Source organism: Pyxicephalus adspersus, chromosome 4, assembly GCF_032062135.1.
Source record: "Pyxicephalus adspersus chromosome 4, UCB_Pads_2.0, whole genome shotgun sequence".
Taxonomy (NCBI): domain Eukaryota; kingdom Metazoa; phylum Chordata; class Amphibia; order Anura; family Pyxicephalidae; genus Pyxicephalus; species Pyxicephalus adspersus.
Window position 1 is genome coordinate 142,741,256 of NC_092861.1, and position 12,205 is coordinate 142,753,460.

At 38.5% G+C, this 12,205-nt stretch overlaps 1 protein-coding gene across 5 annotated transcripts in view; it reads left to right on the forward strand.

The window, feature by feature from the left end:
- The window catches only part of PROX1 (prospero homeobox 1), a 59,366-nt gene that overhangs the window by 28,938 nt on the left and 18,223 nt on the right, over positions 1 to 12,205 (forward strand). For all 5 annotated transcript variants that reach the window (XM_072409854.1, XM_072409857.1, XM_072409856.1 and 2 more), the window contains one exon: positions 10,563 to 10,757. In XM_072409854.1, coding sequence (XP_072265955.1) covers positions 10,563 to 10,757 — 195 coding nt within the window. The remainder of the gene's footprint in view (positions 1 to 10,562; positions 10,758 to 12,205) is intronic.

Sequence of the window (12,205 nt, forward strand, 5' to 3'; positions counted from 1 at the left end):
GGAAAACGAAACTTTGTACGATATTAGTACTAATCGCACCAGAATATTCACTTTGCTTATCCATTAAATAATACATAGGTTATTATTGATTTTTAACACACTTCTTACAAGTGCTTTTCTTCCGACTTAGTTTTGTAAATTAATTTTAAATCTCTTACAAAGTGTAGCCTCCTGGGAATCCCTCTGTAGTGCCCCAGTGGGAATAGCTAGCTTTGACCTCATTAGATCCTGATTGAGAGGCACCGAGGGGTCAAGCATAAAGAATCCTTTTATCCTGTATCGTTCAGCATCTTGCCTATTCTCTCAAACTTTGCCTTCTAACAGCGTACAGGCTGCGAACTGAGCTGAACAAAGCTGCATAGGAAACAGGTTATCTCTATACCCCCATATCACAAGTGGTTTAATTTTAGGGGTTTGTCTTCAATGACACTGTTTGACTTGGGACAGCTGTAGGGAAGCATCAGGTTTCCCAGTAACAAAACGGTTAATCATTCACATAATTGAATCAGGCCTTCATGCTACAGGGATTGCTGTTCTGTGAGTAGCACAATTTACTGCAGGATCCGACTGGTTTGTAGTGAAAATTTATTGATTTTTCAAAATAAAAAGAAAGACGTTTTTAGGGTAATAGATTTTATATTTTTTAAAAAATGATAAAACAGTGAGTGGTCAATCAGTTGATTTTTTATTAGCAATAGACCACCAGTAATGTTGCTATAAGTTAAAGCATTAAAATGCCGTTGGCCAAAGAAAGGTAGGGACACTCTTGGACATATAGGTATAGGTAGACATCTGGCCATTTGCTGCATCCATGGCAGGTCCCCATGCTGCAAATTTCTACCACCTAACTAAATACCAAGTCAAATATAAATACTTAGTTTGGATTTGACCATTCAAGACCTTTAGGTCTGCAAAATTTTTAAACTGGACCTTGAACTCGAAGCAAGGTCCAATTTTTGAATAACCCCCCTTCCTCTAAGCTAAAATTAAGTATTAAAACACTTGTGTTGGGAGCAAAAAAGACAATATACTCACCTTTCCCCAGGCTTTTGTAGTGCAGGGGGCCATCATTCTGCCAATGAGATCCCAGGGAATCTCATCAGAAGATGGTACAGAACAATGCAAAATCTTCCTACTCCAAGATTGATCTACTCTGCACTTCTCATTATGTTGCTAGAAAGACGATGAGGTTTCCCTTTCCTAGGTACCATGAGCAGAAATCAGGGGAAATGTAAGTGTCTCATCAAACTTTGTTTAAGAAAAGGGAGAAGGACCATACTGAATAAACAAACCTTTATTTTGGTTCAAGGTCCACTTTATCGTCATTTGAAATTCTAGAACAACCCAAGTCATTATTAATGTCTGAGTAATTTTAAGGAACTTGAACCTTAACAACAGTGTTTGAATATTGCCATGGAACAACAGACAACAACCCCAATGATGTGTCAACAAATGCTAGAAAAACATATTGTGTTTTCTGCAATGTCGCACGGATACTAATATGTACACACTTTCCTATCATGGACTTTCTTGGTGGAGTTTTGTACCTATAGTATTATTCCTAACCATTCAAACACACCATTTTAGTTTCTTTTATTAATTTAGTTTGACACTTCTCAACAGATATATATTGTAATTTTGTAATATATTCTAGTACATAAACCCATTCCAATCTTTCACCACTACGGTACATCAAGTGTACAAATCTATCCATAAAAAAAGGTCCTCCTATACAAAGTCCAGGAAAAGAATCCATTGTAAATATTCCAGTGTCGCAAACATAGTGTTGGTAACTAACATTGAGGGTCATAAGTAGTTCAGTAGCAGCCATGACCTATGAACTCAAAAAAAGTCACATTCCAGTTTCACTTGAACACATCCGCTATTGACCCTTAAAGACATGAATCAGAGGTCTTCAGGATAAGTCACCTACTGATCAACTTTTAGATTTCACAAGTTGCTGGAGGCAGGTTTCATGTTATGATTGATCCCTAAAGTAGATGTCAGTACTTCCTAAAGTAAATTGTCCAAATATTCCAAGCATTTTGACCCCACTAGCACTGATTGTGCATGTTTTGCCTGCCCAGGAATGAACAAGAACATTTGTTATCAGAGGGACTCACATAGTCACCAAGTATTTAACGTGTGTTGCATTTATTTGGCAAATATAAGGACACAACACATTTACTGATTTTATTTTGGGTATAGTTAGCCTTGTTGTTCTGCTTTTTGGAAAGGTTTTACTGGCTCATTTTTTCATTATGGGACCCTGTGTGAACGATATTAGAAGAGATGATTAAATCCTGGTCCTCTAATGTTAGCCTTCTGCTCTTCAGACTGTTCACAGGTTCTTCAGTTGAAAAACTGTAGCTCACTGATCACCAACATGAGGCTATTCACATAAATGAACTTGAAGAAGACAAGAGCCATTGTTGTTTGTCGGGCAATCAGGCTGGAGCCCGTGTGAATGAAACTATAGTTTCCCTACATGTGCTAGATTTACTAAACAGAGAATTAGCGTAATTTGCTAATTGAAGGAGAATTTGCATCAACAATTTGCACATTACACATGCAGATACATTGTGATTGTGAACCGCAATCATCTGCTCTTTTGTCAATGTTCTCACCAGTTGTGATATGAATAAATAGGAAGTTTTTTGTTTCTTGCCGGGATGCACAAGGCAACTTTTTTTCTATGGTTGCTACATATTCAGAGCAACACATTCGCTTAAAAAAATCCAAAATGATGCCTTATCTTTTTTTTTATTTAGAGATTTCAAGTATAATTTGGACTCCCTTTTTAATAGTTTCAAGAATTTTTTTATGAAATAACCAACAATTAGAAAATGTCAGCAAGCCTAGTTGGAGCCAGCATTTTGTTGGGACATTGGGGCACACAATGTTATATATATGCTTACATAGAATGTATTAATGACCCATCTTATAACCAGGGTCACTAAAAGCCTTTTTAAGCACAAAGCCTATCATATATGTGCAAATATATAAAAAAAATCACACTTCCTTTACTTCATTTTTTAAACTATAAATATTTCAAAGCATTTTTCTAAAATAATTAGTTAGGACATATATAATGGATAAACTTTTTGTTTTGAATAGAATATGATAAAACCCATTTCACTCATATACATACATGGCTGTCACCCGGACATTTATCCCCACTGGAACATTTACTCTTACTTATTGTTTAGCTGACTCTGAAATGTTGAATTTCCCCTTACTATTAGTCAATGGGACAATGCTCAGTGCTAGAAATCAATGGTAAATTATTATATGGGATACAAATGGCAAAAACAGTTTAACTGTGGATCTAATTCTTCCCAACTCTCTTGACATCTAAAAAAAGGATTTGTATGTCTTGTTCCATAGTTGATAAATTGTTGATGGTATTTGCAAGCTGGGTTTTATTGTGTCCTGGTTTTATCTCTGGTTGATCAAGGGGTAAAGGAAAGCAAACTTTTAGAAACTCCTCTTTCCTCTTTAGTACTAGAGCCAATCTTAACCAAATCCATGTGGTCCAATTGTCTGACCACTAAAGAAATATAAGTGGAAGAAAATCCACTTGTTGATGAAAAACAATATTATGAATCATTTGGAATTTTAAACATAAATACTGGGATGGATAAATTAAAGTATCTAAGCCACCGCAAAAAGCTGTATATTGCAAAGAATAGGAATTATGTAGTCCTTGGAGATAGCTAGGAACAAGGCAATTGATAAAACTGCAGCACAGAAAGCAGTAATTCCTCATAGAATTTCTAAGAAAGTAAAGCAGAAAAAAACTGAAAGCAGAATTATTTATTGTTGTGGCATTTCTGATTCTGATAGGATTTCTGAAATCAACAGGTATTTTTGGAACAGATATTACAAAACACTTTCACTGGTATATTTACCAAGCCAAAAATGCCAAATAAGAGAGTCCACATACTCAATATTGTATGTAATCAGACTTGGTAGTCACTGGGTCTAGTTAGGAACCAAGACCAGCAAACATATGGAAGGAAATTGGTTAAATGAAGGTCCATCTACCATGGACATATACAGCAGAGCACCAAATGTTATTTGCTGATTTGCATGCCATAATTGGGAAGTTTTTCCTTAAATTGGGGGTGAGCCATCCCGTGGGAAACATTAATGATTCTCTGTGACTCCTAGAGAGTGGAAACACGGGTTCTTTTTAATTGCTATTCAGTTAAACACTGCCGCGTGAACACACTACAGATGTCTTCGCTTATCTTTCCAGAACAATCGATCCTTCTTTGCCTGTTCTGTCTCTGCAGGACAAAAGAGATGATGGAGCACAATTAGGAAAATTAAACAGTAAAAGTCCTCTATTGCACACTTCTGCAGAAAGTACAGTGGAACACAACTGCAGGCAGAATTCCCTATTGTTGTGGCATTTGAGTATACAAAATTATTCATGTCATGCTTTTCAAAGCAGTTATCTCATACATGTACATATTTTATAACCCAGGCCGGCCAATGTAAAGTGCGCCCAGCCGATAATTCATATGCAGCCGTTTGTTATTCGTGCTGGCATATTATGCAAATTCTAAAGAGCACCTGGCTAGCTAAGATCATATATGTTATGGATGCTTAGTATATAGTTAAAAAAAAAGAGGTACGAAGCTATAAAGTGCATATTTTACACAGCTTTTAGTGTTTCCTGTAAACCTAATGATAGGGCATGCAAAGCTCCTACATACCTAGGTAGTGGGGGATCTTGCTCATTTTCCCCTCCATTACCTATTGGCCTATCACTATGATGGCTGCCTTGCTCGCCATAAAGGAGGTGGGGAGGTAAAAAGGGTGATCAGGCATTAAGGAAATGCCCAGACCCTTAGTCCAGCAGAGAATAAACTAGAATAATTCCACCCCTACATGTCCCCAGAGACCACAAAACTCCTTGTACACGCTCTTATCATCTCTTGTCTGGACTACTGTAACCTCCTCCTCTCTGGTATTCCACAAACCCGACTCTCTCCTCTACAATCTATTATGAATGCGGCAGCCAGACTCATCCATCCTTCCCTCCGCTCCTCTTCCGCTGCATCTCTTTGCAGATCTCTACACTGGGTTCCATTTCACCTTAGAATCAAATTCAGGCTTCTGTGCTTTGCCTTCAAATCCCTCCACAGTTCTTGTCCCACTTACATTTCTGACCTGATAGAAAAATACTCCCCTAGCCATTCTCTCCGCTCCTCCAATGACCTACTAATGACTTCCTCACTCATAACCTCATCACACACATGGCTACAAGACTTTTCTAGAGCTGTCCCTAATCCCTGGAATGGTCTTCCTCGTCCTATTCGGCTTGCTCCTGCTTTCTGCTGATTTAATAGAGCACTCAAAACCCATTTTTTCAAACTTGCCTACCCATCTTCTTCTGTCCTTTGACACTGTCACTACTTCCCACCACTACATATCTCCCATCCTATTGTGTGTTAATTCCCCCACCTCCTAGATTGTAAGCTCTTTGGGGCAGGGTCCTCCCCTCCAGTGTCATTGTCTGTATCTGTCTGTCATTTACAACCCCTATATAATGTACAGCGCTGCTATATTGCTATGAAAATCCTATTTACTAATAATAATAATAACATGGAAAGTTCACAATGCATGGTGGCCCCAAAAATATTGTCCCGCAAACTTTTAGGTGATATATCCCTGGATCAGGACAGGTAAATATAAGTTTGGCAGGGGGTTGGGGGTGCAAAGAACTCTACACATTGCTGCATGTTCTGATGTATTATAAACCTAAAGGAGAAATAAGTTGACCTCCTCAGTTTTCTGCTGCACTCCGCTTATGGGCAGGGGGCGATGACCTAGTTGTCTTACTTAACCAAAGTAGAAAAAATTGTGGTCACCAGCTGTGTAAATCTCAAAATGACAAAGTCTTTAGACGCTCCTACATATGTATTTCCACTGCTTTATTATCTCTTTGCCCAGTGCTTGGTTTTAAACTTATCTCAGGTTTTTAAGCCTCAAAACTTCTTCCATCAGGAAGTGTGTGCTGGCCTTTCTGCCGATGATCCCGTCTCCTTGTTGTTTGCTTATGTTGTTCCCGTATGCCAGTATCTCTCACTTCAACAAAGATTTCAGGCAAAAAAAGCTTTAAATCTCTCTTCACACTCTGTTGCTAAACGATGGCATGCGCAATCACTTTTTCTCGCCCTCATTAGGTCATTCATGGCCATTCTAGAAAGCCAAAAAAAAAATACTCTTTCTATTTTTTTTCGTTCTCTACAGTACTCCAGTCCATGTGAGACAATGTCTTGTAACAATACAGGAGCCTAATCTCCATGTCAAAGCAATTTTCATTCCCCAGTGCACAGGCTGCTATCATTTTGTAATGTTTTGTTTCTTGTCTTGAAAGAATTAAAAAAGGAACAGTAAGCCGTCACGGGGGCCCTGTCGTCCTTATCTCAGTGTCTGGAAATTTTGGACAGTGTATTCTACTGCTCAGATAAAATGGAAAAAAAAAAGAAGTCCAAGTTCAGCAAATCGTAATGGCTTTAAGTTCTATAGAGATCGGCAAAAACCAGAAGATCAGATAAAGCGGGGTCCTTTAGTTGTCTTTTTAATCAGGATCCCCGCAAGGCTGAAAAGAGACAGAACAGACACGCAGAGGGAAAATATAATTCTTGGATAGGTTAAGTACATGTTTGAACTCTTGCAAGCAGAAGAGATTTGATGATGACTTAATCATTTTTCGGTCAATTATCTGCAAGGACCCTTGCAACTGCATGGCAATTATGATGCAAGATGGCCTTCTGGGACAAACACCAGTCTCCCTGCCTCTGTTTCCTGAGATTCCCTGCCACGAATCCTCATTCACTTCATTATCTCTGTTAACATAGGACGAACTTTCTGTGCAGTAATTACAGCCCCAGTGCACACTTTAGCTGTCATCTTGATGGAGGCCTGGATGTCCTCACTGCAGCCTCGGATAAGTGGTCTTTGTTGATTTTTGATTAATGTACATGTCTTCCTGGAGCTTAGGAAAAGTGAATGCTTGTGATGACAAAAGGCAAAGGGAGGGAGGGGGTGGCTGCTTACATATCAGCTTGCTTGATTTAAAGCTTCAACTTTATTGGCTTTGGCATGGCAAGCTAGAGTCTCATCTGTTCTTTCAAGGGAAATTCTAGATAAATACATGGCACTTGTGTGCAAAAGAATATCTGAAGGTTCTGCTAATACTTGGCAATTTGCTTTCAAGGGTGCTGTGACCACAGCTGTATACATAAAACTTTCATATTCATATGAAAGATGTTCATTGGTGATGCACTTGTTGATGGCAGAGGCAACAACCATCTTGCTTGCTCAAAGTAACTCTTAAAGGACCCTCCTGACCTAATATATTAACCTTTCTTGGAAACATCCTATGCTCTATTGGAGCCCTTAAAAAAATTAGTAAGGGGAGTATGTGATCCCGTGCCAGAATGCAGCTCTTGAACCTGAATCATCACTGTCAAGGAGGATGATGTCAACCCTGTAAAAAACTCCAACACCATTCACCAAGGAACTTATACAAGGATAGAACTCCCAGCCCAGACAAAGTAATAGGGTACGGACCAAATGACCGGTATGACATAGGTTATGATGTAGGGTTAGCCATGCCTAATTGCCACCATTAACAGCCCAACAACCTGGTGACATTCTTTTACTTTGGTTTACATTGCTATTTGTTCAGTGAGGATTTCCTGAGTAGATATATTGTAAATGTGGGGCACAAACACAAAGTTTTCAAGGATCCCAGGTACTGGGTTGTAAATTAGCCACCTTTCTATCATAGTGGATGTAGTAAAAGTTAATTATTTAAAGGATAAGTGTAGGTTTATGTAATCACCACTCCCTACCTTGACTTTCCCATCCTATTGTACGCCAATCCAGATACCTGCAATTCCCACTTTGAAGACCATGAAGGTTATGGAACGACAACCCCCTATGGTTTTCAAAGTAGATGATTTCTCCTTCAGGTTTAATGGACAGCACAAGCCCTGTAGGCCTGTAGGACCAGGCTGTGGCCAGTGGAAGAGAAGGGTACCAGCTCAGCTGATCTATGTGGGTATCTGTATAATGGGCTGGCTTTTGAAAGGAGCAAAGAAGGTGCAAAAATGCCCCTATACATAGAGTGATTTCCAAAGTTTTTCACAATATAATTCATACAAATTAAAGAAAGATTCCTTAAAGGTCAATTGGTATGGCCATGGGTGCTGACCCGTGTTGCCTCACCTGAACATTTGCCTTAAAATAGATTATTGGGATTATCTAATCTAAAGCACTCACTGCTGTAGAATGGAAGTTCCTGGTAAATGTATGCAAATAAACTCCTCCAGAAAGAAAAAGAACTTCAAGGTAACACAATATTTTTATGGCACTCATAAGGGGAAGTGGTTTGTAAGGCTGTAAGTGATCACATACCTGTAGCTAAAAAAAAAAGCAAAAAGAACAACCATTTTATTTATTGCTCATGATTTCTGATCTAGCTGAACATTTTTTTCCCAATACAAACACACAAGTATTGTGCAGCTCCTGAGGAGTGCAGCTAAACTCCAGAAAATGCAATAAAATTGGACTTTAATCCTCTGTACTTAGATGTGGTTATTGTATTAGCTTTCTTTTTTTACCTCTTTTTTATCTGGTAATTCAGTCACTAATCTTGGTGACATGTACTGTGCTATATCTATAGGTAAGCAGTGTGTTGTCATGTTAGAAAGACAGAACCCCCTCAATTTCCTCAATTCCATAATATAATGGGGGAGAAGCTGTTCACAAAAGTAGCCTGTGCAGGTTTTATAATATTCCAGACAGGATTTTTTTTTTGCACTTATTGATCATATATTACAAAGCACTGTTAGTAATATATTCAACAGATGAAAAGGGAGCACATAAGTGGCATTTTATAAAATACATTTTCTAAAAGAACTGCCTTTCTATATAGTAAGGGATAAAGAATTCAAACAAGTTTAAATAAAGGACTTTGTGTACTAAATTCTTATCTTTTATAATCGTTTTTAACCATGTGTATCAGAGTGCAGTAAATGACCCCTGTAACGACTCCCAGAAAATGGCCTTGCCATTCTTGATGTAATGAAACCGAATAACTGAGCGAAGTTTATGGGAACAGCCTAATGAGAAAGCATGGCAACAAATGACATCTTAGCACAGCTTCCACTAAAGTTCAATTGAGATTATTATCTGTGCCAGCAGTGCCATCCCAGCACACAGATGTAGAGGAGGCTCGCGTTACCAAATGTTTTCATTGTGCGTTAGAGATTACCTTCTATATAAAGTGTATCTCGAGAGACCTGAGGAGGATAAACATGACTGCCTTTTTAGAGCACAAGATTGCACGGCCAACCTTGCCTCTCCTTCGAAGCTGTCCTAAGCCGCAGCTGTACCTTTGTATTATCTCCAGTAACAGAGCACGTCTGCGTGTCACTCTTATTATAGTTTACTTGACTTCACAGGGATCTAGGTTTTATTAATAGCCTGAACAATGCCACATGTGCTTGTCTTTGTCATGGAGATTTACATATAAATATTATGGCTGAGCATTGTTTTCCGTCGTTCTTATATTAGCTTAAGCCGGAGCTGACGGACGTCCCAAGTTGCCTGTCTACGCTTGACTTCAAGCTGAACTCCAAGCAGATATTTAATAAAAACACCAATGATTATAGCTATGTTATTATGAAACTTAAGAAATAGGAAAACTAAGAATAACGGAATAACGGAATTCCCAGGTGCATGTGCCAAGTTATGTATAGGTTTGATTGTTATTTTTTAAAGTTGGCCCTGGCACAAGCTGCAAGAAGGAGTGGTAGGCTGGGTAGGTATAACATACAAGCATTCATATTTGGGGTCTAATATGTCATTGGAAGTACAAGGGTAAAATTTGAGCCTAAAGATTTGGTTAATATTTTAGTTTTTGAGTTAAAAAAGTTATTAAAATGTGTTTACTTGTTTTGGTGACCTTAAAAAGGTTAGACTTTCTGTAGGCTGTTAATGCTGTACTTCTTTAGGGAACTTTTTCTTCATGTCATACTTACTGGTTATAACTGATAGAGGAAGCAATAAAACATGATAGGGGTTCCAATTGTTAGCTGCTCTTCTACAAGAATTGGGTAAACATCTACTTTAAAGAACGAGAGCACCTATGTAATTAAGAAAAACGGCAAATCAAACGTTAACTTCCTTATCAGACCATATTCTTAGGTTTCTAGAAAGGACTTCCTTGTGACTCCATATCAGAAAGGAATTGAATAGGAAGACAATTATAAAGAATGTAAAGAAAAAATCCATCCTAAGCATCACTTCATTAGCAGTCATGAACCGGTCACAAATACAAGGATTTCAGTGGTGGCAGTATTCCTGCTTATGTTCAAATCTGAGCTGTGGGAAAGCTTGGTACAACTCCTAAAGTATAGGAAATGTAAAGAAATGTCATATTTTAAACCTGGACTTAAATATATTATGCTAAGATGTAGTTTATATATATATATATATCAATAGCATATCACATGATCTTCTTACTTGTGTTTCAGTTCAACAGGTGCATTACCTCCCAGCTCATCAAGTGGTTCAGCAACTTCCGAGAGTTTTACTACATCCAGATGGAGAAGTATGCCAGACAAGCCATCAATGATGGGGTGACCAGCACTGACGAACTGTCCATTACACGGGACTGTGAGCTCTACCGAGCCCTCAACATGCACTACAACAAAGCCAATGACTTTGAGGTACGTGCTCTACTTGTATATCCCCTACATTATCACACCTCACCTCACCTCACCTCATACCTATAAGTCCAGTGCAGTCAATGGACTGTTAAGCGATTTCCATATCTAGCCTGACATGGGTGTCAAAAACCACTTGAATATCCCACATCTATCACCTTGGCTCATCGTGCTTATATATCACATATTGTTGACCATAGAGGGAGAAGTCTTCTTGTCTTTTTTTTTAATTTTGGATAGAGCAGGTAAGGTTTTAGGTTGGTGTAGGTAAGTCATGGATGAATAAAAGATGAACACCTGTTCTAACCCATCATTGCTTTTTCCAAAACTGAAACATAGGCCTTACCTGGTTACTTCCACCATCTTGAGATACTTCTGTGTGCAACTTTTAGCTGCTTACAGGGATCATTGTGTTTGTACTCTTTAGTCTAGGTCTATTAAATGCTTCTATGGTAATATACAAATTTGCAATAAAGAGAAGCAGTTATATGTATGCTATATGAGAATGAAGTCACATCATTTACCTGCCTATAAACCATGCCTAGAAGGCAAGCAATACCCACTGATCAATTTGCAGCTACTAAAGCAGCCAGAAGCTATGTCTGACATAGACAATGTAGTTGCACTTCCCTATCTGGTCCGAAACCCCAACCGATAAGGAGCTTTATTCCAGGCCAAACGTTTCAAATGGTGCCAAGGAAAATAAGCACCATCATACAATGGCCAGTAGACTGAAAAATGCAAGTTCCCCATCCGGCTTCAATAGTCATTGTTTTCAGTTCTCCTCACCTCATGGCCTGGGCTGTATTAGACATTTCATTACCTAGCCCTTATATCAGTTCCTCCTTCTTTGTCATGGGATTATTGGAGGTAACATAAAGTCTGCTTTTGTGCAGAACTACTTTTCAACTATAAAGGCCAGCAAGAAGAGAAATGAGTGATGGTTTCATGTTTCCTGAGCTATATGTCTTTGGACTCTTTTCAACACCCCTTACCTTTCACTTCTTCTACAAATGGAAAATGGTATTACAATTTGTATATTTGTCATCATGATTCATCTCACTTTAACCCCCTGTCCAAGCAATATGGTTAATACAGCCTTGCCACTAAAGCCCCCCCAAAACACTAAAATCCAACCATAAATTTCTCACTTTGTTATATATTCTCACCAATTTTACACTTGATATAGTTTCCAGGTCTCAGGGGAACCCTACTAAAACCAGTATATTAGGAGTAATGGGGAATTCCAGCTAAAACTAATTATTTATTGGGGGTAAAAGTCTCACATTGGTAGCCAGGATGTTCACCCGTACAGTGTTGGATAGAACACCACCCTTATAGACTACCTAAAAGATTAAGAGGAAAATTAAATAAGAAGAGCGAATAAAGAGGGTTTTTTTAGGCTTTTTGATTGTGATTTAATTTTGCTCTCATGACAACTTAGGGGCTGT